This window comes from Ailuropoda melanoleuca, chromosome 15, assembly GCF_002007445.2.
Source record: "Ailuropoda melanoleuca isolate Jingjing chromosome 15, ASM200744v2, whole genome shotgun sequence".
NCBI lineage: Eukaryota > Metazoa > Chordata > Mammalia > Carnivora > Ursidae > Ailuropoda > Ailuropoda melanoleuca.
The window spans coordinates 65,646,990-65,670,646 of record NC_048232.1 but is presented as its reverse complement, the minus strand read 5'-3'; the positions used below and the strand labels follow the sequence as shown (position 1 = coordinate 65,670,646).

The 23,657-nt window shown below is 38.5% G+C and overlaps 1 protein-coding gene across 1 annotated transcript in view; it reads left to right on the top strand.

Annotated features, from left to right (window-relative positions):
- Nucleotides 1-23,657, top strand: part of LOC105237632 (uncharacterized protein C3orf20-like) — a 110,050-nt gene that overhangs the window by 54,821 nt on the left and 31,572 nt on the right. The window contains exons 11-15 of the mRNA XM_034643668.1: nucleotides 4,282-4,402; nucleotides 7,079-7,213; nucleotides 8,444-8,545; nucleotides 18,690-18,849; nucleotides 20,967-21,192. Of these exons, the coding sequence (XP_034499559.1) occupies nucleotides 4,282-4,402; nucleotides 7,079-7,213; nucleotides 8,444-8,545; nucleotides 18,690-18,849; nucleotides 20,967-21,192 (744 nt within the window). The remainder of the gene's footprint in view (nucleotides 1-4,281; nucleotides 4,403-7,078; nucleotides 7,214-8,443; nucleotides 8,546-18,689; nucleotides 18,850-20,966; nucleotides 21,193-23,657) is intronic.

Below are 23,657 nucleotides of genomic sequence, written 5' to 3'. Positions count from 1 at the left end.
CTGAGCCACCCAGACACCACAGGACTCTGGGATTCTGTCTGTTTCTCTTCACTCTTTTTCGCTTCTGTTCTGAGGACTGGATAATCCCTACCGAGCTATCTTCAAGTTCACTGATTCTTTTGCCAACTCAAATAGGCTGTTGAGCCACTCTAGTCAGGTTTTTATTCCCATTGTTGTTATTTTTAATTCCAGAATATCCATTTAAAAATAGCTTTGTAAAATTTCTTTTTATTGATATTCTTTATCTGAGGAGTCGTTATAATCATATTTTTCTTTAGTTAAAAAATGATTCCCTTTAGTTTTTTTAAAAAACATATTTATGTAGCTGCCTTAAAGTCTTTGTCTGGTAAGTCCAACATCTGTACCCCTTAAAGATAGCTTCTATTTCCTGCTTTTTTCCCTATGTGTAGGTCACATCTTCCTGTTTCTTTGCATGTCTTATAATTTTTTACTGAAACTAGATATTCCAGATAATATATTGTAACAACCGTGGATTCTGATCCCTTTCCCATTCCAGAAATATATCTTGTCTAAATTTGTCTCTCACAAATAATCCTATTAGGTGATATAATATGTAACTCACCCAGACAAAAATAACCCGCTTTAAGTCATAATTGCCTTATGGAAGCTAGTCTTTCCTAGTACTGGCACCCAAATCTGATTCTTAACAGTCTGATAGGATTGGCCTAATTTAAATATCAATATATAATGACACTTGGGACAGTCTGGATATAAAAAAGAATTGGTTGAGAAGGTCTAAGCCTATAGTCTATGATGATAAACTCCAAATAATCCTCTATGATACACTGATATAAGGAGAACTGCAGAGGATGTTCAGAGTCATGTGAGATCAGTGTTTGGTTTTACACAACTAAGAAGGTGGAAACATCTAAACATCTAACTGGCAGGATTCAGACTGAGTTGCAGGCTGGACCCTATTGCACCAGACTCCAGAGTATCAGACTTTTTTGCATCAGTATTCTTATAACTGAGTCAAAGTCCTTTGCTTGAGTACTATTTGTGAATGTTAAATCTTTATGAATTAATTGAGTCCTGTGTGAGCCTTCACTTTCCTCCACCAGATAGCAAATGCTCATTCTGGTTAAGGTTTGCTGAAGCTTTCTGCCACTCTAACCAGAAAATTTATTATTTACAGCTTCTCAATGAGGGAGCCCACTATGATGTAGGAGTGAGGGCATATTGCTGTTTGTATATAAAAGTAATTCATGCACATGACAAAAAAATATTTTTTCAAGTGAAATTAAAATTGTATTGTATGGAAATTAAAATTCTCTTCCTTTCGACCTCATACCCCTCTGTCAGTATATCCACAGCAAAGAGCATTTTTATCTATTCTTCAAAATACAGTGGAGTTTACATCCACACACACATCCATACACACATTTGCTTAGTTTTCTCTTCTTCTTCTTATGACAGGCATTTTAAATTCCTAGTGAAAAAAAGTATTTCTTGTCCTGGATAGGGAAATCTATATGAACAGAAAGTAGATTAGTGGCTGCCAGGGGGACTAGGTGAGGGAAGAATGGGGAGTTGCTGCTAATGGGCGTGTGGTTTTCTTTTGAGGGTGATGAAAGTGTTCTAAAATTGATTGTGGTGATAACTGTACAATTCTGCAAATATACTAGAAATCACTGAGTTGTACATTTTAAATAGTGAATAGTATGGCATGTGAATTATATCTTGATAGAGCTGTTATATATAAAAGAACTCAAAATATTAATATATAATTTGCTGTCCTATATCGTATTGTTAAAGTAGATGTCATTATTTCCCTTTTGTTATGACAAAATTGGACCTAAATGTGCTATTCTTTTTTTTTATTATGATATGTTAGTCACCATACAGTACATCATTGGTTTTTTTATTAAATGTGGTATTCTTTGCAAAAAATTGTGAAATATTTTTAAATTCCTCTTGTCATTTAAATAGTATTAAATTTAAAATAAAACCTATAAATAGAAAATAATAATGGTTGATGCAAAAGTTGGGCCACATGATTGATTTCTGAGAACTCTTTTAGACTAATTTACAGGTAATTTTACAGAATTACAAGTCAACAGTGTTAAAACCGAAATAAAAGTACATCTGTACTTTTGGGTAGAAGCCAGAATGTTCAGTGCCCTGGTCAGACTTTAATATTGCTCAGGAGTTACACTTATACTGGGAAATTGTCCCCTTGATTATTTGTTACATAAAATTAAATGTCCAAGATGATGATTATATTCAGAAACAGGAGGTGATTCCCCCCCCACACTTGCTGCACTGGAGTGGTTGCCTTCCTCATCCTCTTCCTGTCTTCGTTGCTGAGAGTAATTAAGCAAATGAATACAATACCGTCTGCTGATGATATTTTGGGAACATCACAGAAGCCCAAAACAACTAAGCCTCAAGCTGAGTCCTGCTCCTGTGCAATTTCATCCAGGGCACCACAGACTATTCTTTGGAAGAGGATGCCGCCTGCTTCAGAACTAAAGCCTCTGAAAGAGAAAAGCCAAAAACAAAAACAAAAGAAAGCTGTCTTTCAAGGGACTTCATTATTTAATTGTTAATGATCTTTTAAACCAATCCTTCTCTTGCACATCTGTCATTCCACCAAAGGTGTGTCTTGGTGAGAAGGCTCAGCTACCCAAACCAGCAGGAAGATGAATAAAAGGGGGGCATGACCTGGGACCCTTGTTGCCAGGATCCAGTGTGTAGGGAACCACCATGCCTGCAGGGAGACAGCTCCCACTGCTGTGCACAGGTGGATGGTTTGGGTCTTCCCTGAGACTCCTCCAAGGAGTGAGAACAGCTCATGGCTGGACTGCCCAGGGTGAGCGAAAGGGTAGTCTGTTCTGGAAAGGAACACGCTCCACGTGTCCAAGGCGTGGAAATTCTATTTCTGATTTTTTTCACTGGGTTGGTTGTTCGCTCCTCCTCCCCATCTGTTAGACTGCAACCTTCTCAAATCAAAAGCACCCCTTTTATACTGTGAACTACTCCTATTCTTTTATAGTTGGTGAACTCCTCTACTGAACTTTACATTAGGCTGCAGTTGTTCTGTTAAGCAGCCTCCCTCAGCCTCTGTTTCCTCATCTGGAAAATGGGACTCAGAACCTATAGATGGAATTGTGAAGGCTTAACAATACAAGCCAACACTTCTAGAGAACTTACAAGGTGCCTGGCTCTGTTGAAAGCACTTCACATTAGTTAATTCATTTAGTTCTTACAACAGCTCTGTGAAGTACATGCTGTTGCTATTGCCAATTTTAAGACAAGGAAACTAAGTCACAGAAAGGTTAAGAAATATGTCCAAGTTCACACAATTAGGAAGTGGAAGAGGCAGTTTCAAAACCATTAACCATCTGGCTCTACAACGTTTGTAACCATTAAACAACACTGCCTATTAAAAGCAGATATTTAAGGCTTGGCACATAGTAGGTTCCCAGTAAATATTATCTATCAAAATAATTAATGTCACAAGACTGAAAATGCCCAGAGAACAGAGAAAGCACATCACTCTGGGCATCCCTCGTGCCTAACAGTGCCTAAGTAGTCTCTTGCATCCAGTAATTACCCAATATGTATTTGTTAAATTGAGTCTATTTCATCAGGGCGGATCAGACTTTAAGCCCCTTCTCTGCCAGATGCTATGCTGAGAAGAGAGAAACTACAACACACAGTGTGATTCTACTGATCGAGAAGAGCTAATAAAATGCTAGGCTGCTCTGATAGACATAAACTATAGGGAAGATAAAATTGAGACCTCCTGTTCTTCATCACCCAAATCCCATCTTTCCAAATCTGTATGGTTCTTGAATCCACACATGTATCTTCCATCTCTCTTATCCCTTTCAGTACCTTGAGTGCATTATGCCCACCACCTTCCTCGTGGCCTTTTGTATATATTGTTGCAACCATTTAGAACACATTGCTGGGCAAAGGTCCACCCCTGATTCAGTGAGCCACAGCCAAGACAGTAGTACCACATGATACAATAATCATGGTTGACAGAGCCCATTCCTATGACTGTATGGATGCGGAGATGCTGAAATAGAAGGGGGTGTATCTCAGAAAGGTGAGTCTTGATCAGTTGAACAGATATATATAACAACCTTCAAGAAAAATATTCAGGCAGAGGCAAGGTGACCATCCTCCAAGAATATGGTGGGAAGGAGTCCTGAAAGGCTATGACTTGGTAACTTCCATTGTCTCAGTCAAATTAGTGAGTCCAAGAATTTTTCTTGTTCTAAATAAGTCATGTTTCTCTCTTTTTTATAGCCGAATAATATCGATGATGTTTAATCAGGATGGTGGCATGGTGATCAGCAAAAAGGGAAACATCGTAAGGGAATGGATGTGGCCTTCAAAGGGAAAACTTGATGATCCAGTTGATGTTTGGGTATTATTTAACAATTTATCATTCTTAAGTCTATTTCTTATGCCCTCCAATAATTTACTTTGAGCTTCTAAAATATACTATTGGGGAAGAGAGGATTGAGAGGACTGAATTATTGAGTTTGGCTGTCTACACTAGCCAATTCATCTGATAAATCTTTATTTCAGTTTTCTACTTCACTTGGTTCTTTCTTTTTTTAAAAATATTTTATTAATTAATTTATTTATTTAAGAGAGAGAGTGAGAGCGGAGGGGAGGGGGAGAGGGAGGAGAGAAGCAGAGCCCATGCTGAGCTTGGGACTCAACGTGGGGCCTGACTCGGGGCTCCACGTGGGGCTCCACATGGGGCTCGACTCGGCTCAATCCCACAACCGATGAGATCACTATCTGAGCTAAAATCAAGAGTCAGACACTTAACCGAGCCACCCAGGTGCCCTACTTCACTTGGTTCTTTCTTAATGGATTTGTCTTTGCTAAGCAGCAGTCACTTTATTTTTTATTTATTTTAAAATTATTTTTAAAAGATTTTATTTATTTGAGAGAGAGAAAGAGAGAGAGAGAGAGAGCACACAAGCTAGGGGGAGAGGCAGAGGGAGAGGGAGAAGCGGACTCCCCGCTGAGCAGCCTGATGCAGGACTCAATTCCAGGACCCTGGGATCATGACCTGAGCCAAGGCAGACACATAACTGACTGAGCCACCCAGGTGCCTCTTATTTATTTATTTTTTTAAAGTAGGCTCCACATCCAGCATGGAGCCGATGCAGGGCTTAAACACATGACCCTGAGATCAAGACCTGGGCTGAGATCAAGAGTCAGATGCTTAACTGACTGAGCCACCCAGGCACCCCAAGGAGTTACTTTAAACAGTAATTTTTAAAAATTATTATTAGAAAGCATTTTGTATTTAATATAAAAATATTTTTAAAATAAGAAGCTATACAGATGTTCAAAGTGAAAGTCTCCTTCTCCTCAGTCTCACTCTGCAGAATTACCTTTGTTAATAGCTTACTGTGTATTTCTGTCAGATCAAGGATCAGAAATTCAGATAATGTGAGAGTGAGCCTACCAGTGGGAACTTCGGTGAACTGTAAAGTATGTCCCCGTCTAAAGGAGACAGCATTTACTGAGGGCCAGAACATTGTTGCCACATAGGAATGTGGGCCTACGCCTGCTATATTTTATGATTTTTTTAAAAAGCCATGAATCCAGATTTTTCTGATGAAATATCCTGGTATTTCAAAGTTGGCAATTAATTCAAACTCTGGCAGGACTAAACCAAACACTTCTAAGCTGCCAATCTGTAACCTCTGTGCTATGCTTTATTGATTTTAGTTACTTTATGTGTGTGCGTGTACATGGGCTGCATTTTGTGTCCAGGACCACTGCGTATGGTTGTGAAGGTGTACTGTAAAACCAACCTTAGCAGTACCAATTATAAAGAGTTGTGCTGTCCAGTATGGCAGCGACTAGACACCTGTGGTTATGGACCTTTGAACTACACTCTAGGAGTAAACTACACACCAGATTTCAAAGACTTGGTATATAAAAATAAGAATATAAAGTATCTTACTGATCATTTTTATATTGGCTACACACTGAAATGTTAATATTTGGATATATTTAGTTATAAAATGTTATTTAAGTTAATTTTACCCGCATTTTACCTTTTAATGTGGCTACTAGAAAACTTGGAATTACTCATTTGGCAAGCATTTATGGCTCACAGTATATTTATGCTGGACACACTATTGTGTGGAAAGTACCTCCAGGTCTCTGTTTTATACAGTTTACAAAATCATCCATGGTGGCCATGTATCCTACATACACTATTTGGATCCTACATATACTATTTGGATTGCCATTTTTAAAGAAGCACTGCTTAGCTGTGAAAGGTTAGGGAAGTAAAGAGTGGGTAGAGAAACTGTTCCAGCAAGCCTGTATGTGCGAATTTCCTGACACTCAGGAGTCAGCTTCCTCATCTAAAAAAATCAGGATCGCTAATGGAATAGATTATCCAGTTTGGATTACCTCAGCTTGCAGCCTTCAGGAAGCAAGGGAGCGAACTGGTAGCCAACCAAGAGTCCTTGTATGCTTAGAACAGTTGACTTCACTAAGGCACTTTTTCTACAGCAAGCCTTTTAAAAATATGCTTTAAAAATCTGCAGATGTTCACTTGAGCTTTAAAAGTTGTTCATTACTTTTCTATCCTTGTCATTTATAAAATCTCTCCAGCTTTAATAAGTTTCACAGTAATAGTTACTAGACTTGTAAAACATCTAAGCGCTTGGCAGCCATTAATGACTTTCCTCACCATCAAGGGAATCAGATGTTGTCAACTGTATTTTTTACCAGAGCTAGAATTACAACTCAGAAGTACCTGCAAACTGGCCCAGAATTTTCTCAATCTAAAGTGAATCTGGCTTTCTCTATAAGACATGACTACATTAATTGCCAACAGTTTCTCTGCATTCCTCCTCTTTCCCTCTAGAAGTGGTAACAACACACAAATTTGCAGCACAAAAACTAAAAGCCATCCCTGACTTAATGGAACCAGACTGAAAATGTGAACATCGGTCTCAAACTTCCTTCCACGCATCATGCAAATGTCTTAAGATTTCCACTAGAATTATGAGCATGAAAATTTTGTGTAAGAAATGACAATCCTTTCTGTTGCCCCCAGGTGAACAAGTTCATTACAGTGGAGATTTCTGGGCGCTTTGCCATCACCTTGGTCTACAAATGGTATCCCCAAAGCCTGAAGCTATCTCTGGCACCTGTAAAATGCAAATTTTTTCCTCCATGCTTACCTGAGGAGGTAGGTCCAGAGGTTTTTTTAATCATCATCATGCCACCACCCCAATGCAGACCAGAGCAAGAGCAATGATGACTGATTTTAGATTCTTAACTTAGTATTTCCTGGTAATTGCTATAGTAAGGATCCTGGAATCTTGGTTAATTATAAATGCTGCCAGGGTTGAGGCACCTGGCTGGCTCTGGAGGAGGAGGGTGCTATTCTTGATCTAGGGGTTGTGAGTTCAAGCCCCACATTGGGTGTAGAGATTACTTTAATTAATTAATTAGTTAATTAAAAAATCCTGTCAGAGCTGTTTCTGGATGTTACCTGTGAAGTAACTGGAATGAGGGGAAGTTAGAAGACGAAAGTAGACTTGGGAAAAAAATGAACACCTGGTTTCTTCTAAGGTCATGGGTCCTAAGCTTTGGAGAATTAATTTCCTGTCTCTGATTAGGGTGAATTGTTTGCATTTATGTAATCTATGATTTCTTAAAAATGGTGTGGGGTTCATATATTGTTTTTAACTGAAGCGAAATTAAATCAATTTAAAGTCACTATTTTTTTAAAGATTCATTTATTAATTTGGGGGGAGGGGCAAAGGGAAAGGGAGAGAGAGAGAGAGAAAGAGACTCCCTACCGAGTAGGGAGCCTGGACCAGGGTGGGGGGGCAGTCCTCGATCCCAGGACCCCAGGACTCCAAGATCATGACCTGAGCCGAAAACCAAAGAAGGACACTTAACCGACTGAGCCACCCAGGTGCCTCTAAAGTCACTATTTTTAAGCATAAGTAACATTCTAAAGACACTTGGAGATGAGCATTATAAAAACTATGGCTCAGAATAATGTCTCTTAATAATCATTTCACACTTGCACTAAATCTCCGTTGAGGAATTTTAGGCTGAAACTTTTGTTTGTCAAGAGGTGAGACATTCAGATGTTACATATCTCTAATTTCATGCAGTTAAGTAGTGAGTTGACTAACTCTGACCAAACTTTTGAACGTTTTAAAATTTTGAGTGCATTTATGTGAATGATACACGTATTACAGAACATGTATGAACCTTTAATAAAAGACCTTTAGTTTTAGGGATGGGCATCAAAACTTGGTTATACCATAGAAATACCATGCTTATTTCACATATGCTGACGTTGTATAATTTTGCCATAAATAGTGCCTTTACGGCAAGCTATCTTGCCTTCCTGGATTTTTATGACCATGTCATCTGAAAAGAGCTTAATACTCTCTCTCAGCCATTCCCTGATGTCAGTCCCATCTCCACGGAAGCCAGGGAGTTAGTCAAGGCCTATAAAGTGAAGTGCAAGCATCTGAAATCCACAACACAGGACAAATATGTAAGTGTGAAATAGTCACTATTTTGAGATTACAGGCAAAAGTAACTTTTAGTTTTCACGTTATTCTAGAGTTAATGTTCTCTTCCAACACAGCTGGATTCCAACATAGCTATTGCACACAGATGAGCCCGTTTATATAATTACTGAAAGGAGCGTAGGATGACTTCTGTTGTTCGTGTTTCACTTTTCTTAACATCTTAGCCATTTTTAAGTGTACAGTTCAGTGACATAAGCTCACAGTTCACACTGATGTGCAACTATCAACCACCATCCATCTCTAAAACTTTTTCATTTTGTGAAACTGAAACTCTGTACCTAGTAAACAACAACTCTCCATACTTCCCTCTCCCAGCTTCTGGCATCCCCCCTTCTACTTTTTATCTCTATGAATTTGACTGTTGTAGGTACCTCATATAAGTAGAATCATAAAATATTTGTTCTGTTGTAACTGGCTGATTTCACTTAGCATAATGTCCTCAAAGTCCATCCACATTGTATAACGTGTCAGAATGTTCTTCATTTTTAAAGGTGAATAATATTTCATTACATGTATATACCACATTTCATTTGTCTGTTCATCTGTTGATGGATACCTGGATTCCTTCCATATTTTAGCTATTGTGAATAATGCTGCTATGAATATGGGTGTATAACTATCTCTTTGAGATCCTACCTTCAATTCCTTTGGATATATTTCCAGAGTGGAATTGCTGGATCATATGGTAACTCCATTTTTAATTTTTTTTGAAGATGTTATTTATTTATTTGAGAGAGAGAGGAGAGAGAGAACACAAGTGGGGAGGAGGGGCAGAGGGAGAGGCAGGAGCAGACCCCCTGCTGAATAGGGAGCCAGATGTGGGGCTTGATCCCAGGACCCCGGGATCATGACCTAAGCCACAGGCAGATGCTTAACCAACTGAGCCACCCAAGTGCCCTCCATTTTTAATTTTTTAAGGAGCCACCATACTGTTTTCAATAGCAGCTGTACCATGTGACATTCCCATTCACAGTGCACAGGGGTTTCAATTCTCTGTATCTTCCCAGCACTTGTCATTTTCTGTTTTTTTTTTTTTAAATAATAGCCATCCTATTGGGTGTGAGGTGATGTATTTGACTTTTTAAAAATTAACTTTATTGAAGTATGATTTATTTACCGTTTTATAAAATGCACCCATTTTAAGTGTATGCTTTGATGAGTTTTAACAACTCTATTTAGTGGTCTGTGAAATGCTGATTCTGGAAATCCTTGTTTCTCAAAGCGGCATTAATGGCATTTGGGGCCAGAAAATTCTTAGTTGTTCAGGAGCATTACAGAATACATCCCTGGCTCCCACAAACTAATGCCTATTGTGCCATCAGTCAAAAGGCCCATGCACATTTGTGAATAACCCCAGGGAAGGAGGTACTCACTTGTGTTGAGAACTGTTCTATACTGGTGATTCCTGGGGGGAATCTTTGGGTATATGGGATAGGGAGATCAATCATAAGATTATTGCAGTGTTATGGCCAAGATATTATGAACTGAACTAAGCTGGAAAATAATGGAACATAGATGAGAGCTCCAAGTTAATTAAGAGGCACAATTCATAAGACAGTTTTTTGGCTTATGTGTTGAGATGGAAAATCAATGACCAAATAAGAGTAGATAGAATGAAAAAAGGAGAGGGCCAAGTGAACCAACATTTAAGGGGCAGGTTGAGAAGTAGGAGGAGAACCATGTCACTGTGGTGGACATGGTGAGATCCATGTCCTTTCCCCTCCTTCTTGTATGCCTCTACATACAGGCTAAAAACTGTATTTCCAGACTCCCTGGCAGATGGATTTCTAGATGGGTATTAAGCCCCATTCATTAGATGTATTCACGTGAGATTTGGAAGATGGAAATAAGGGGAAACCATTGTCTTGCTTTGGCAAGCAAGATCATGGAGAAGTTGGGTTTTCCCATAGCAGCACTGCATTATCCAGCCGCTAGCATCACAGATACCAAGACACAATTGTGGCAGCTCCCTGGTTCTAACCTCACAGCTTTAGTGCACTGTTGCTGAGCCCCACAGCTCCAGTGGTGGTTCCTAGGCCACACCTTGCTGATATGGCAGAAGCAGCAGCCTTGGGTGGTCAGTTGGTGTTGTGGGAACAGCTGGAGACTGCCACTTCTCCTCTTTTGGTGAATTTAAAATTACATACTTAGAAAAAGGCTAGAGAGTTTTCTGTTTCTTACAGATGAGAACAACATTCAAAGAAAGTGTGTTTCAAAATGAGAGAGTGGTAACAGGACAAGCCTTTCAGAGAAGCCAAACAAATGAGAAATAAAAAGCATTCATTGGGTTTGTTTTGAGGATCAACAGTGACTTCAGCAAGAACAAATTCAGGGTACAGATTGAAGTGGAAACCTACTTATAGTGAGCTGAGGAACGGTTACCTGAAATGTAGAAATTCTTGTGCTATTGTTGGCATTTCCCCACGCTTTGGATTTGTATAGTATGAGAAAAGAGGAGTGGGTGCCCCAAACCTGTGTTTTATGCCCCTGCTCTCAGGCTTTCCTAGACCAGTGAACTTCTTATGTGTCAAACCACTTAACTTCTTAGCCTGCATTGGAGCAGCTTTCTGATCCCCCGATGGCCATGACAATAGTCCAGATTCTTCTTCTTCCTCTTGTGACAGACTTTGCAACATCCCTGTGGTTTGGTTTTGTGGTGGTTCTGGAAGGGAACAATCTGGCAAGCTTGCATTGAGGTGACAGGATTTATTGTAGGTGGAGCTCAAGTCTTATCTCTCTCTGTTCTTCTAGATCCTTCTGGAGTGCCCCTCCCTCCCCATAATTCCCATGCCTCTCCTGCTCAGTGCATGTGAGAAGGCCCCTGTGGGTTTCTGTTTCAGATAGGGGAAGGCAAATCCATACTCCCTGGTCCAGGCCTCTATAGCTTCTCTCTCCTAGAGTTGGATAATCTTCAGATCTTAAGTTGTCAAGGGTACTTGGTACTGTTAAACTGGTGATCATTTTTTAGTTATTTAATATAAAACACTATTTAGAAATGATGCTCTTTGGGGCACCTGGGTGGCTCAAATGGTTAAGCATCTGCCTTTGGCTCAGGTCATGATCTCAGGGTCCTGGGATGGAGGCCCCACATCTGGCTCCCTGCTCAGTGGGGAGCCTGCTTCTTTCTCTCTCCCTCTGCCTGACGCTTCCCCTGCTTGTGCTCTCTCTGTCAAGTAAATAAATAAAATCTTTAAAAAATAATTTTAAAACACTTAAAAAAATGATGCTCTTTATAATATTTGTAAATTGATTGAAGTATGCTTACAGTCATTATTTTCTATATTAAAAAATTACTTCTTTTTCATATGCATGGTCTTTAGTGTCTAGGGAAAGTGGTGTCACAAAATCTCTTTAATGTTCATAGAATTTGTTAAGTATGGGGGAAAAGAGTAGATGATGAAATAGCCTGTGCTGTTTGATTCCACTTTTGGTCAAAGAAAAATATATTCTTATATATGTATTTTAAAAGACTGGAAGGATGTATGTCTAATTTTTTGATATTGAATACATTGCTTTTGAAATAAGAAAAAAATATTTTGAAATGTGTAAAATCCCCACAAAGAAGAAACAGTCTGAGTAATATTAGCAAAGAAAATCAATTAGAAAAAAATTATTACAGTTCTGAAGGTTTGACACCATAATTTGTAATCCTTTCTGTCATGAAACCTGCACTTCCCAAAGACTTAGAATGAGGACGCCTTCTCCTCAGGGAATAGAAGACTTCTTGTGTTACTTTCTTAGTAGAGACTGATATATTTGTCTCTCACATTCACAAATAGCACAAAATAATCAACAGAGTCCCTTTTTGTAACTTCTCTAAATAACTCTTAAAATCAGCAATTTTCCCAGACATGTCCTCCCTTCAAAATAAATGTTCAAGGTTGTGCAAGCGAGGATAATAAACATCTTCTCCACTGTGACAACTTATTCCTTTTTCAAATCTTCCTGAAAGATGGGTTCTTTTGTTTTTTAGATGTTTCATATGTTCTGTGAGCAATATTTCCAAAGAAGAATGTTAGGGCATGACCTTTCAAAGGAGATTTTGTTATTGTTTAATTTCTATTAATTTGTTTAATTTGTTGTTTTAATTTCTTTGTTGTTTAACTTCACATGAATAGTTGATGAGCTAATTCTAGCATACCAAAACACCAACAGTTGTTAACAAGTATACTCTTGAGTTTTCTACTTTTGAGGCTGTATACATAGTTCATCGGCAGATGTCTGACACTTTGGGGAATTATTTTTTCTGTCAAACATTCCTTGCGATCTGCTCTCTTTGTGCCCTGACATGAAAGGCAAATGGCTCCTCACCCTACCCAGTATGTTTGCAAATTAAGCTAATCTTGAAAATTTTTAAAAATGAGTTGGGAAAATGTATTTAAGATAAAACGAGTGATATGAATCCAACTCAACCAAAAAAGCCCAGTAAAAAATGAAATAGAAATGCTACCTTGTGTGATACATAACCTATCCAAAGAATGTGTAAGTGAATGAAACAAAAGTATTAGTAATCTGGAAGTGCCTATTGCTCCCTCTTCTTCCTTTTTGAGTCTGATTATAAATAGTGATAAGGAGCCAAGTAGAAATAAAGGCATTTATTTTAAAAAATTTTTAATTGAAGTATAGCTGACATACAATATTATGTTAGTTTTAGGTGTACAACATCGTGATTTGACAATTGTATACATTACTAAATGCTCATGATAAGTGTAGTTACCATCTGTCATCAGAGTCATTATTGACTATCATTCCTATGCTCTACTTTCCATCCCTGTGACTTATTTATTTATAACTGGAAGCTTGTACCTCTTGAGCACCGTCACCTAAGTCAAGGCATTAATAATGAAAGGATAGGCCTCACTAGTAGAGTTGTATTGGAAAAGCTAGATTATAGGCGGTTTGGACCTGAGACTCCCTAAACCCTTCCCCTAAATTGAAGAAAACCAGTTACCTTACCCATCAAAGTGCAAGCTGGAAAACTTGAACAGGGAGAGATGTGCCTGTTGGTAGTCTTATCACACAGGGATTGCATATACAAGGCAAACTACATAAAGAAGTGGTCAGTGAGAGCAATCTGTGTGGCCCAATGAGAAAAGGTGGTCCAGCACGGCAGAATTTCACCTGTCCCTCTCTGGCTGTGGGAGAAGCACACAGAAAAAGGGCACCACCTTCTGATGTCTTCTCTATTTGCTTCAGAGTCTTTCTGTCAGACTGCTTGCACAAAATCTTTTTCATTTTAGTCATGACAATTGCCTGAACAACATATTATCTTAAAAACTGTTGAAAGGGTGCCACTTCGGAAAATGTGGTCAGGTTAAGTGACTATTATCTGCTCTTCCATTAGCTGAATTGTGTCTTTCCTTGTGAAGAGAAATGAAGGGACGGAAGAAGAAACCAGACATGCCCACCCTCATAAGACATCTTGAAGAAAAGACAGGACCCTCCTTGCATGGAAATCTGAGGAGATAGCAATAAGGTTTTCCCTTAATAAAAAAACTGGCTGAGCTTCCCAGACGATTAAAGAACCCGTAGTCTTTTCAACAAATGATTCTGGGAAAACTGGATATCCATATGCAAAAGAATGGAATTGGATCTTGTCCTTAAACTATAGACCTAAATGTCGAAGCTAAAACTATAAAACTCTTAGAAGAAAACATAAGTGTAAATCTTCCTGGTCTATCTCAGGCACACGACCCTTTTTTGAGTCTCCAAACCCTGAAGACTTAGTGCGCCACTCCTCCTGGGGGAGGAAGGGGGATCTCTCTGTGCTTCTGCCACTCGCTGGGCCCCTGCTCTGAGAGTGGTCACCCAACCATGCCAGGGTTCATGGTATATGGCAACTTTGAGCTGAGAGCCCAATCCTGGGCTCACTGACTGCAGCCAGCTTCCCTGCTCTGATGCCTGGGAGCTCTGCCACACTTAGGCATGCCAAGTCTTCCTGTGACTGCAGGGATCCTGAGACCCGCACTGTACCACCTAAGATTCTGCCCTGCTTTGCCACTGAGAACCTTTCAAGCAGGGAAGTCCCTCACTGGGGCAGAATTCTAAAAGTTCTGATTTTGTGCTCCACTACAATATCACTTTCCGGTGCCGGCTTATGGAGGCTCCCTCCCCCCCATGGTTTATCTTCCAATATATCACCTCAGATTCATTTCTCCACACCGCCTTTCTATTTGCAGAAATGGTTGCTTTTCTATTTGTAGAGTTGCAGCTATTCTTTTCTTAGATCTCTGGTTGAGTTCATAGGTGTTCAGAATGATTTGATAGCTATATAGCTGAATTCCTGAGACCAGACAAAACTAACAACTCTTACTCCTCCGCCATCTTGGACTATCTCGGGCTCCCAACCAGAACTTTTGTATACTGCTGGAGGAAATGTAAAATGGTACAGCCAGCATGGAAAAATTTTAGCATTTCATAAAATTAAAGTTATACCTACTGTGTGACCCAGCAATTCCATTCCTAGGTATTTATTTATTCAAGGAGAGTCACCCATTTTCACCTAAAGACTTCTACGCGAATGTTCATAGCATCTTTATTCATAATTTTTAAAAACTGGAAACAACCCAAACATGCATCAGCTGGTTATTGGCACGTATATACAATGGAATATCACTAATAAAAAGGAATGAATCACTGCTACACAAAAACAGATAAATCTTAAAAACATTATGCTGAGGAAAAGAAGCCAGAAGTGAAAGAGCACACACTGTATGATTCCAGTTATGTGGAAATTGAAGATCCTTTGGGCCCAGAAGGGTTGTTTGCAAAGGGGAAGGAGAGAAATTTGGAAGGTGTTGGATATGCTCTAGATTTTGATTATGGTGGTGTTCACTGGGGTATACATTTGTCAAAACTCATCAAACAATATACTTTAATGGGTGCTGTCTACTATAAGTAAACTATACCTAAAAAAGTTGATAAACAAACAAACAAAAAAGACTTCAAAAAAAAGAAGCATGTTCGGTGTAGGGTCAAGTAAAAAGCAGAGATATGTGGAAGAGTCACACTTTGAGCATCAAATGGATATGGCAAGGAACATGAATTTGAGAGGACTGGGATATGTTGCCAAATCATCTGATTGTGAGTCCTTATTCTTTGAAGTGGCACAGAAAGGGGAAATGCAACATTGAACTTTACATCAAAAAAAATTAAAATTAAAATTAAAAATTAAAAAAATAAATAAACTAATGAGTTTTGCATTATAAAAAAAAGGGGGGAAATGCAAGGGACTTTTTCATGTTATTTTATTCTTTTTTTAATCACCCATTTGTTCTTCCAGCTCAGTCTGTTAATTATACAAACTCAAAGAAATAATTCCTACAGAGTCTGTTCCTGTAGGAGAGGCAAGATGTTTCAAATTTTTTAGGTTCATGTATTACCTCTTTGGTAATACATTTACTAGTCATTTGAAAAAAGCACTTCTGCTTTTACATTTTCAAAAACTTATTCTCACAGATGTTGGTGATGCCTGTGAACTATCTCATTTCATCAACTCCGTATACAGTCTTTCCTCGTTAACAAATTCTGTTTTTTAGCAACTCTTGGAGGATATTGTCAATTTCATTCTATTAAAAGAAAACATCTAGAGAAATTTGTTTTGGTTGTGATTAACCAATACAGTAACATGTGATGGGGAGAGGCTTTCAAAAGCAGGGAACCAGTGCGTAGTGTTTTGATGTCTAAGAGATTTTTGTGAGTAGAAAAATGCAATCACTTTGGTTTTGAAATTAATATTCATTTTACTGAAGTGAACGATTTAAAAACCCAGTTTGCGTTGTTTTAAAGCCACTAAAAATTTCTTTATTTTATCAATAGACTCTACTAAGATAACAATTGTCTTTACCTTTCCTTGATTAATGTTTGATTAACTCAAATTTAACCAACTATATCTCCATAAACAATTAGGCTCACATACAATTTAATGAATAACAATCTCATGTATTTTAAAGTGTGTTTATATTTTTAATATATTTTGCTCCCCTTAAAGTACCTCAAATGCATATTTATAATGCTAAGCAAAATAGTCTCACGTTATTAATTTTTCTAAGCAAATAAATTAAATTGGGGGTAATCTCAAGTTCTCTTAAATATTCCAATTATCTTTTTGAACTTAGTCAAATTGTCTTAAACCTTAAAACTTAATAATCACAAGTCTAAAATCAGTTGACTCAATTTAAAATGAATGCCCAAGTATAATCTCTCAGATTCTCTAATTTATCAAAATCTCTTTTAATATTTCAAACATAACAAATACATAAGATTATCTCAATGATTTAAAATTCACTCATACACTTTAAAGTTTTAATATTGTCAGATTAATTTACTTTATATCTCTATTTGAATTCTAAATTTTTCTAGGGATTATTTATTTACCAGATTTTTGAGGTTGAGACTCAGGACCTAAGATATATGTTTTTGGGTAATTTTTATCAACATCTCAGATGGGTTCTCAGTCCTTTTCAGAGTCATTATAACAAGAAAGACCAAATCCGAGCCCTTCTGATAGGGTTGGTTTTTCTCAGGTTCAACTTAAAATCTCAACTTTATGTTTGATTTTTGTAGACCAAATTTTTCAAAGTTCTTGCTGTCCACTTCATTAATCTCTTCATGCATCATTCATTTCTGTACTTTCTTCAAGTTCTTCCTGGGTTCTGCTCATCTCTCATATCTTCACCAGGCTCTGTCATAACACCCAAATGGATAATGAGTTAAGTGTACAGTTATGTGCACTTTTTATATGTCAATATGAAAATGTCCATATAATTGTATCTACTTAATGAATGTATATAAAACTGAATTATCAGTTTTTAGTCACATTTAGTCACATAAGCTCATCCAAACCTAAGTAACCACTCTATATGCCCAATTATTATGAAAGGATCACACATACTACTCACTATAACTGTATATTTTAAAGTCTAATATCTTCATGATATACTTCTTTGAAACTTTCTTCTGCTAAGTAGAAACAGCATTATGAATGTTAAATTTCCTACTTAAGCTTTTGTAACAGTCTGTGCTTGTATCTAAATAGCCCTTGTGCTGTAGTAATATAGTTGACACACAACGTTACTTATTTTTGGGGTACAACATAGTGATTCAACTTCTCTATACCTTATGCTAGGCTCACCACAAGTGTAGCTACCATCTGTTACCACTTAACACTATAGACAATATCATTGACTATATTCCTTATTCTGTATCTTTTATTCCCATGACTTATTCATTCCATAAGTGAAAGACTGTATCTCCCATTTCTCTTCAACTATTTTGTCCTTTCCCCCACCCCCATCTCTCTGGCAACCACCAGTTTGTTCTCTGTATGTATGGGTCTGATTCTACTCTTTGTTTATTTGTTTATTCATTTGTTTTGTTTTTAGATTTCATGTATAAATGAAATCATATGGTATTTGTCTTTCTCGGTCCGACTTATTTCACTTAGCATAATACCCTCTTGGTCCATTCATGTTGTTGCAAATGGCAAGACCTCATCCTTTTTTATGGCTTCATAATATCCCATTATGAATATTACCATATCTTCCTTATCCATCGATCTACTAATGGATCCTTAGGTTACATCCATATCTTGGCTACTGTAAATAATGCTGCAATCAACATAGGGTTGCATATATCCTTTTGAATTAGTGTTTTCATTTTCTTTGGGCAAATACCCAGTGGTGGAATTATTCGATCATATGATATTTCTAATTTTAATTGGAATAATTTACCTATCTAGTTTTTCCACAGATCATGAACTCCTTGAGGATAAGGAGCATACCTTTTTCTTCCCCATTTTTTGTTGTGGAAAAATATACATCACACAAAATTTACCATTTTAACCATTTTTAAATGTATAATCCAGTGGCATAAAGTATATTCACAGGGGAACATGACTTTTATATATATGTGTGTGTATATATATATATATATATGTAGTCTTAGTTTCTGGCACAGTGCCTGGCCCATAAATGTCACTTGATAAACATTTGTTGATTGAATGAATAAGTAAATAAACAAATGATTGAATTGATGTTTTATAACCATATAGTAAGTAATCTATATGAATTTTTAATTATAATATATATATACTTTCCTGTTTTGAAGCCTTCAAGTTTAACAGACACAATGAAAATAGCTACATTTGATCCTGTAATGGACATAAGCCCTTTTTCTGACATCCCAACAGTTATTAAATTAAGAGGACTACAGAAGAAGGTCAAGCACATCCTATTTCACTGGCTGGATTACTACAGATTTGCATTGGGTCAGTTATGGAATCCATTGTATTGCTCCACATAACCTGTTCCCATCATTCAGATTTCCAGAAGATCAACATTTGAATGCCTCTTTCTTCCAAGTTTCCCAAGGTAGTGAGTTTGTAAACTGTAAAGCAGTATACATATAGATTCTTATCATGGATCCAGGTGATTAGCCATAGCACAAAAATCAAAGGAGATGACTTTAATTTCATTTTCTTTCTCTTTTTGGAGAAGGTAATCAATTTGATTAACCATGTTTTCATAAGGGAAGATGCTTTCATATTCATATTTTGAGTCAGAAAATGTTCTTACCCCTCAACCACCGTAGTTAAGTCTCTCCACCAAAACCTCAGTCCTTGCTAATGTCTTTTGTTCATTTGCTGTGTTGAGAAGCCTGTGTACTCCATTAGAATGTGCTGTTGCAATGTCAATGTTTTGATTACAGAGCCCATCAGTTTCAGGTGATAGCTGATTCTCATTATTCACAGTAATTAGGGTCTATAAAGTCTCCACAAACACTGAATGAGCCAATATTGAACCACTGCTCCTAGGAGAAATACAGGGTGAGGTCCCTGCGAGACTCTGGTCACAGTATTTTGTCAATGTATCAATACATAACTTTATTTTATGTGTTTCTGTCTGAAGACATCTTATTTAATATATATTGTTGACACAGTAACACTGAACTCATGGCCAATAGCACTATAACTCATGCCTGAACTAAGTTTACGTAACACTTGTGTTTTCTCTGTAAGGACCATCACAGCCATCTTGCACTTTGGAATGCTAGACAGCACTTCTTTTTTTTTTTTTTAAAGATTTTATTTATTATTGATTCATTCGACAGAGATAGAGACAGCCAGCGAGAGAGGGAACACAAGCAGGGTGAGTGGGAGAGGAAGAAGCAGGCTCATAGCGGAAGAGCCTGATGTGGCGCTCGATCCCAGAACGCTGGGATCATGCCCTGAGCCGAAGGCAGACGCTTAACCACTGGGCCACCCAGGCTCCCCTAGACAGCACTCCTGTACTACACTTGCAGTCCATTTTAAAAAACAGGAAAATCACCAACAAAAAGCACAAAAATGCAAAACTTTGGCACTGAAGAGACCACGGAAAGGACACTTGCTTACAGTATGAGAGTGGAAGCAAGAAGGGAGAGCATCGCCTCGTTCAACTGCAACTGGGAAAATGCAAGATGCAACTTAAGTTTTTCATAGCTCCACACATCTACAAATGATCATGAAAATGTTACAGATATTGATTTAGGGTTACAAATAAACTGTAGCCAATAGGCAAACTCACAAGTACAAAATCTGCAAATAAGGAGGATTGACTATAAGCAAAATCCAAAAACACAAGCTTCTCCACTTGAGGAAGTAATTTGCTACTCATGATGCCATATAATAGAGTATCCCAAAGGATTTGCCATAAATGTTTTACACAGGAACTAAGAAATGGAAGTCCTTAGCCAACAGGGCAGTGGCTGGTGGGGGAGATTGAGCCCCTGGGGTGGTTGATTCCACCTGGAAACAGCCTAGTAAGTTTACCACAATGTGCCATACCAATCCCTCATATTTTCTTTTTTTATATCAGATTTTCTATGATAAGAATCTATATGTATAAGGGTTGACAGTTTACAGTTTTCTAGGTGATTAAAAAAAGGCTAGGAAGCATTGGTCTATTGCATAGTCAAAGCACAGTCTTCAGAGTTAAACAGACCTATTCAAAGCCTGATTCTGCCTCTTTCTAGCTGGGTGAACATGGACTTATCTGTGATATCATGAAAATAAGAGTACTCACCTCAGGAGGGTACTTAATTCAGTTGGATAATGCATTTAAAGTAGTTGGCACATTACCTGGCACAAGGTAAACACAGACAATCAAACTCCCATGGATTAGATTTGTTGATAGCTTAGACATTTTCCTTATTACATAGATGCCATGTATCCCCTGGGCAACCAGGAAGTGCATTTAAAAATAAGAGAACCAACAGAAGGGCACTTCTGTAAGTGGGTGAAGGAGCATCCAGATTACTGCAGTCAACTTAACCCGTACAGCTCAGCCTACAGATATCTTGGTCCACTAAAGGTTTTCAGTGATGTATATTCTGTTTACATTTCAGGAATAGAACCCCTGCACATTGGCAAAATGCCCAAGTTTCCAAAAAAAGTGATCAGGAGACAAAAAGTCTCATCAGCAAGATTTCCTCTGAAACAAAGTGTAGAGGAAAAAGATGAGAATAAGGAGTATCTTCGATACCGGAATAGCTTCCTAAAACTGAAAGGTGTCTTTAAGCCTGCGCCTCTCTTTCACACCCAGAAGACCTCAGTCAGCAATCAGTCCTTCAGGTACCGGCCTCGTTTGTCTCAATAATTCGTAGTACAGGTTATATTTGAAAGAGCTTCAGATGATGTCTCATTCGGTCCACCTGCAAATGCCAAGTAAAACCTGTTAAGTTGCTTCACACAAGAGTTCTTTCTAAGCAGGGTGGGTTAAGGTGTCGCCACTTACATGCTATCAGTGAAATATTTTTCCTAAAAGCAGAACAAATTGACATGCCTAGATTCAAGCATTTGAGTTCTCTCCACCCTGTTTCCCAAGAGGAATTCGAATCAATCAGGAATCAAGACTCAGTTTGTTTTCATCTCTTTTGTGAGCACATATTTGAAACCTGACCATATATTTGGTCTGAAAACTCCTGACTCTGTGTTTGGTGATGGTAAATGAGAGCCAGGAGTTATTGCTTCCTTTGCCTTCTCACAAAGTCCTCCTGAGAGAAATGTGTCCTTATTTTCTTCATCAGCATAAAACTCCAGGTTCTCTATGCATTTTGTCTCTGAGACTAGCTACCAAACAGGGATGCTTCCCACCTCAGGTGTCACCTCCATCCAGGTCCAGGTGGCAGGGGGGAGGGGAGGGGGAGATCAGAGGGTTAAGTGTCTCTACACTGGAATCTACACTGGGTGGGAGCCTTTGGAAGCCACAGAAGAAGCCTCGCTCCCGCCCTCCACATGTACTGCAGGCCAGCTGGGCAGACATCTGCTAAGACCCCCAGCAGCTGAAAACCCCGAGGGCTCCCAATCTAATATTACATCAGTAACATTATTGAAAACAATAAATTTAAAGAAAAGTGGCAAATGCCACGAGGGAAATATTTCTTGTATTTAAAGCCTAGGCAGGGGTGCATGGTGGCTCAGTGGGTTAAGCATCTGCCTTCGGCTCAGGTCATAGCCCTGGGATCCAGCAGGGAGCCTGCTTTTCCCTCTCCCTCTTCTCCTCCCCCCTCCCCGCCATGCTCTTGCTTACTCTCTCTCTCAAATAAATAAACAAAATCTTAAATAATAAAGAATTGGAAAGAGACTTTATAAATGCCACTAAACAAACAGTCCTACCTGACTCCTGGCCTGGAATGAATTCATTCAACCAAAAACTGTCATCTGCCACTTACAGGCATATGGGCAATCAGCCATACAAAGACTTGGTCCCTGTCCTCGAAAGACTTCAAACTTAATGTATACCATTAATCAGTGGAAACCAAGGAAGAAAGTGCTATCAGAGCGGAAGAGATAAGATGCTGAAGAAATTTTGTGGAGGGAGAGATTTTATAGAAAGGATTTTTTCCAGGGGACTTTGAATAGGGTCTGGAGTGATCAGGAGAATTGGGATATGCAAGTAGGGAGGGATGGTACTCCAGGGGGAGAGATGCGTAATGAGGACAATGATGGTACTAATAAGGTCAGGGATGATTAACATTTACTGAGTGCTCACTAGATACAAGGTACCATGCCAAACACTGTGCTTGCAGGATTTAATTGAATTCTCACAACACATCTAAGGGGTACAATTATAATTAAGCCCATGTTGCCCTCTCCACCCCGCAAAGACACAGCTAGTGAGCAGAGCAGGAATTTGAGCAAAGGTAGATAGAGGGTCCAGTGTAGGCAAATTGGAGGAATGCTGAGCAGTTTGGTTTTGCTGGTGCTTAGGGTATGGAAGATGGGATAAGCAGGATTGGGGCCAGATCATGGAGGGCCTTGACCCCAGGCCAGAATGGGGTGCAAGTAGAAAAATTAACCAAACCCTTTAAAATCCACAGTGATGCAGCAAGCAGATACTGTGTGAGGCAGGCCTAAGATGTTTATTCAGACTTTCAAATTTCCCGTGAAAAGTCAAAACCCAGTCATTTCACATTTAAATGTAGAATTCTTTTTATGGCTTGGTTTGATGTTGCAATGATATCTGAAGAGATTGGTATTAATTCAGTAAGTGCTCCATTTATTTCTGTAAAAACTTAATGGAAACTTTTAAATCTGCAGTAGGACTCTAAATCTTGAAATAACCATAAAGAACTAAGCACTGTGCATGAGAAAATCCACCTTCCGTGCAACACTTGTCTATATGGTTTCCGTGCTCTAGTTCCAATTTCCAGCCAAATCCTGTGCATGAAGGACAGGCTGACACCAGGCAGAGGGGAAACAGCATAACATCCTGATAACACACTAGCAGAGTGTATTAGCTATGAGACTTCAGCAATCACGCACCTCTCTAAGCCTCTGTATCTCTATCCATAGAATGGGGATAATAATACCTACTTCATGGGCCCCCTGGGTGGCTCAGTCAGTTAAGCATCTGCCTTTGGCTCAGGTCAGAACCCCAGAGTCCCAGGAGCGAGCCCCTCACTGGGCTCTCTGCTTGGCAGGGAGTCTGTTTCTCCCTTCTCCCCCCCAATAAAAAAAAAAAAATCTTTAAAAAAATACCTACTTCACCAGATTGTGAAAGAATTAAACAGGATGAAGCATGTCAAGTTTTTAGC